Source organism: Triticum dicoccoides, chromosome 5A (genome assembly GCF_002162155.2).
Source record: "Triticum dicoccoides isolate Atlit2015 ecotype Zavitan chromosome 5A, WEW_v2.0, whole genome shotgun sequence".
NCBI lineage: Eukaryota > Viridiplantae > Streptophyta > Magnoliopsida > Poales > Poaceae > Triticum > Triticum dicoccoides.
Genome location: NC_041388.1, coordinates 259,651,232 through 259,656,034, shown reverse-complemented (window position 1 = coordinate 259,656,034; position 4,803 = coordinate 259,651,232). Strand labels below are relative to the sequence as shown.

Genomic DNA, 4,803 nt, shown 5'->3' with positions numbered 1-4,803 from the left:
GGAGAAAGAAAAAGAAGATGCAGTGGACCATGCCTAATTTTTTTTCTGAGTCGACTTAGAAACATAAGCCTGCACGTCAAACGGACCGACATTCTTTTGGGCTCTGGGTTTCTGGATAATTACCGGATTGGTTAGATCCAGCCCAAACAAAGCACACCTTGGGCCCAAGTAACACACGTCCACGTCTTAGGGCCCGCCATCACTCTCTACCTGTCGTCGTCTTCGTCTTCACGCGAGAAATATATTCTCCGGTGCTTTCCCTTTCTCTCTCTCTTTTCTCATCTCTGTGCGCGCGGAGCAAGATTCCACTCTCGATACCTCGGAGTTATCGCGCACCGAGCAGCAGATTATCCTCTCCCTGCAGGCATCGCGCTGCTTCTCCAAGTTAGTATCTGATCCTAATCAGCTCTGTTGTCTTTCCCCGCACCCGGGCCAATTTGTTCCGCTGATCCATCATGGCGTGCTTCGTTGGATTGGAATTGGATCAGTTAGCACATTTTACTCGGAATCCAGTGACGTGCTATTAGCGTAGGTTTCATTTCGTCCTGGGAATGAAGCGGAATTCGCCGATTTCTTGCTTGTTTGGGGGTTTCGGGCGTTTTATGCGGTCCGCTTTTGAGCAATTGCGGGCTGCGATGAGATAGACTGGTGCTCCACTAATTTAATTTAGAATTGCCATGATCTGTATATCCGTTTCTTTAGGTTCTACTAGTATATATGATTGTGCCTTTCTGGTTCAGACTTTAGAGTTTTGGGTCTCCGGTAGATGTATATTTGGCTGATAATTTTATTCCTTTTGCTGCCGTATTACTTTCTACTCCCTCCGTTTCAAAATAGATGACTCAACTTTGTACAAAGTTAGTACAAAGTTGAGTCATCTATTTTGGAACGGAGGAAGTTCGTGTCAGCAGGCGTGCTTTCTTTTCTACTGCTTGAAACTCTATAATTTTAGAGGATGTGTTAATTTTTTGCCTACAGCCATAATCTATGGGCCTTTCATTTTCTTTAACTTTACCCCCTGGTGATAATCTGCCAAATGTTAGTCCAGTACTCAGTTTATGACTTGGGCGCAGAGGTTTTTGTCTCCAATCTATGGAAGTAGTTTCATTGATGCTTCAAAATGATGTTCGACATTTGAAAAAGAACTCATGTGTACATTCCATGAAGTATGAACAACAGTTTTTCTCCGAAAAACATGTTCATTTGTGTGTTGTACAAAAAAAAAGAGTGAGAGAGTAAAATAGCATACAATTTTTAGGTGCGGCACACAAATTGGCTTTCTGACCATTTGCATGTCCATACTTTAATCCCATGATCTATGTACAAAGTTATTCGCGCAGCACAGTATATGAAGAATGGTCCCACCTGAGATTTTGTGGCACTGCCTCACTGGTGCCATATGAATTTTCCCTAGGAAGTGTATTTGCAGTATTTCATAATGATTATGCTATTCTTTTCTCGTATAGGATCATATATGTTATTTGTACCTTTCCTGTTGTTTGGTTCATTTTTTCCTTCTTCAAGTCAGTGGGTTAGGATAAGGTTGCACCTGCCTTTTGGGTTTGGTTTCAGTTTTGAGTTTAGTGTCTAGTCAGCAGTCACAACCATCAGTGTACAATTTTTTGGACGGGTTGCCCTTTATCTTTTATTTGTTGGAATTCGAAGTTGGACAAAATACATATGATAGTGCACGTTGAACTACATTCTTCACTAACTGATAATTTTTCTGAGCTTGCTCTATCATATGTATATTGGATCTTAATTAAATCTTTCCATATTGCAGTAAGATTGCCTGCTTGAATTAATCAAAATCTGAATATTTTTTGCACAAGGATTACCAAAATCAGAAAGCTTACTGTTTCATGCTATCAACGACTGATCATCAATAGTGTCATTGGTCAAACATAAAACAGGCAAAATGAGCTCTGAAGGCGGTGGCACCGCCATCACAGGCAAGAAGCGGAACAGGGCCCAAATTCAGACACTAGTCAGGGAAGGCTCTCTCTATAACCTCACCCTCAGTGAGGTTGAAAGCCACCTTGGTGCGCCACTTCTTAGTATGAACCTTGATGACTTTGTGAGGAGTGTGCTTCCAGATGAGAAGAACCTTCCATTACCAAATGGCGCTGGGAATTCAGGCAGTCAAAGCACGTCAGCTTTTGGTTTGGAACGTCAGGGCAGCAGCATTACTGTGCCCCTACCATTGAGCAAGAAGACAGTGGATGAAATTTGGAGAGACATCCAGCAGGAAGAGGAGAGTAGTGATGATGAGAAAAGGAGTTCAGGTTGTGATGCACAGATGTCGTTTGGGGAGATAACACTTGAGGAGTTCTTGCAAAGGGCTGGCATTGTTACTGGGCAGTATCAGAAGGATGCCGAGGAGTTAATTGATCTTGTAGGAACTGGAGAAAGTGCTCATTTGATGACCAGAGTGCAGGATTTCCCACAGGGAACAAGTGCAATTGATGCGTATATTGTACGTCAGTCGATTGCGCAACCGTTGAGTGTTGCAATCCCTTCGACAATGGATTCCATCTACCCAGATCGTCAAATGAGTATTTCGTCATCTCTAGAACTTTCTGATCTTCAAAGTCCTAGTCGTAAGAGAATGTCTTCCCAGGATGTGGTATACAAGGTTGCTGATCGGAGGCAGAAGAGGATGATCAAGAACCGAGAATCGGCTGCACGTTCAAGAGCTAGGAAACAGGTTTATTTTTCTGACTCTTTACGATTCAAGTCATGACTATAGAACTTGTTTAGCACTTTAGAATGATACAAAAGCTTCTATGAGATTTAGAAACATACTAATAGAGGAAAAAGTGAATTAGCTCTCATGTAGGATCCAGTTAGCAAGGAGCCTAGCAAGCAATCTCTAATTAGCACAACTCCCAAAAGCTAATTTTTTTGTAAGAAAGACCTTTATTTGGTTACTCTGCACAAGAACAGAACTAACATCCCCTCTTTAGATTAGAACACACTATAATAGGTTAGTTTGCCTATTTTGCACCTACATAACCCCCCTATTTTACTCATTGAAGGACTACTTCTGTTCTGGATTTATCTTACTACACCATAATATGTTAGCTTGTCTATTTTGCACCTACATAACCCCTAATTTACTCATTGTATGATTACTTCTGTTCTGGGTTTATCTTAATTCACGGCAGCACTGGGTATATTTCTTTGTATCAAAACTAATTTTTAACTTTGGGAACTTTTTTGTATGAAATTTAGGCCTACACAAACGAGCTCGAATGCAAATTGTCTTGTCTGGAAGAGGAGAACAAGAGGCTGAAGAGAGAGAAGGTAGATCATGCTCATTTTCTGTACATAACCTGTTTAATTTCCTTTAGATTTGTTTGGTGGAGGTTTGTTTAATTTACTACTGTTATTTTTTCCAATGTTTTCCTGCTTCATCTGTATAGTTTGCACTTTTAGTGCAAGCACGCACCGGCGTGCCCTGTTTCACCAAATAATTTACACCTTTGTCTCCTTTTTCTGTTGGTGATTAAAAAAAAATCAAAGCATCGCTTTGGATGTACTTCTCAAATACTCGGTGCACCTGTGGTATCATGAAGCCATGGCTGCAAGAATAAGCATAGAAGCATGATGTGCTGAAAGAAATATTCGTTGAGTATATAAATTTTCTGCCGAAAGAATTATATTTCCGTGTTCTTCTGCTTTCAAGATCTGCCTCTTGGTTTCTCACATGAATACGAATAACACACAAGTACATTATACTTGGTGCAGTTTGACCAAGAACCAGCAATTGCTGCTATGTGCTATTGAAAGTGTGAGCCTGTATTTATCTAGTGATTGCCATTCACCTCTTTATTGACGACAACGATGTTTCACCGCATTTGCTTGCAGGAGTTGGACATGTTATTGAAGTCCGCGCCCCCTCCAGAACCGAAAAGGCATCTTCGGAGAACGAGATCGACCTCATTCTGATTGTGTGTAGAGTACAGGCTTCTGGTAGATTTTGATCGCTCTTTTGCTTTCTCCTCGCATGTATCTATGGAGTGTGTGCAGTTTGCTTTGCTTGTAATTTGTAAAGGCCTAGGACACCCAACAATCTTGTGAAATGTCCTCCCGGCCCTTAGGTTTCAGGTTTTGTAAATCTGGTTGTTGCAAATATTCTTGCGGCACGGATCCCAGTGTATGGATCGTACTGCGAAGTTTCTTGCTAATACTTGCTGTAAGTTTTCGCTGCTGTAACCTCTGTAGCCGCATGGTAAATTCAATGAACCCTGTATCTGCTTTCAGAGTCTTTTAGCGGGAAGAGAATGTTCACCTAAGAAAGTCCCTCTTGCGGTCATTCCCATGTTCCATGTTCCATTGCCATCTACCATTGTGGTCCAAGGGAAAAGGGCCAAGACCCAAGAACGTCTCAATGATTGATGAGGAGGTGGAAGAAGAAGCATCTGGGCAGTTAACTTGGCCAATTATTAGCTGGTCAAGCTTAGTCTGTGGACTTGGGACTTGAGAGACAGATGGTCCATGGCCAGCCTCCTCCATGTGAGAGTCCAAGCTAGTACTGTATGAGCATTATTTGCTCTCTTTTCTCTATAGCACGTATCGAAATGTGCATCTTTGGTATTAGAAATAACACAATGAAATAGTGTGCCGGCCAAAAAAAGGTAAAAACAGTACTACTCTGATTCGGATCATGTCAATTTTCCCTCCATTTTCCTGAGCTCATGCCATGGGAATATGAGATCTATCTAATCGGTCCCCTAGTTTGGAGTGCGAGGACTTGTCTTGAATCCTGCCGGAAATTGAGCTGTTTATGTGAAGTTCATA

The 4,803-nt window shown here is 41.6% G+C and overlaps 1 protein-coding gene across 2 annotated transcripts; it reads left to right on the top strand.

Annotated features, from left to right (window-relative positions):
• Positions 1–249: 249 nt before the first annotated feature.
• On the top strand, positions 250–4,270 carry LOC119300892 (ABSCISIC ACID-INSENSITIVE 5-like protein 2). 2 transcript variants are annotated; one of them, XM_037577791.1, is made up of 4 exons: positions 250–384; positions 1,914–2,707; positions 3,235–3,306; positions 3,871–4,270. In XM_037577791.1, the coding sequence occupies exons 2-4, from the start codon at positions 1,919–1,921 to the stop codon at positions 3,949–3,951; spliced, it is 942 nt and encodes a 313-aa protein (XP_037433688.1). In that variant the 5' UTR covers positions 250–384; positions 1,914–1,918; the 3' UTR covers positions 3,952–4,270. The 2 variants fall into 2 exon arrangements, with proteins under 2 accessions (XP_037433688.1, XP_037433687.1); XM_037577790.1 differs by having other exon boundaries at positions 252–384; positions 1,784–2,707.
• The last annotated feature ends 533 nt before the right edge of the window (positions 4,271–4,803 follow it).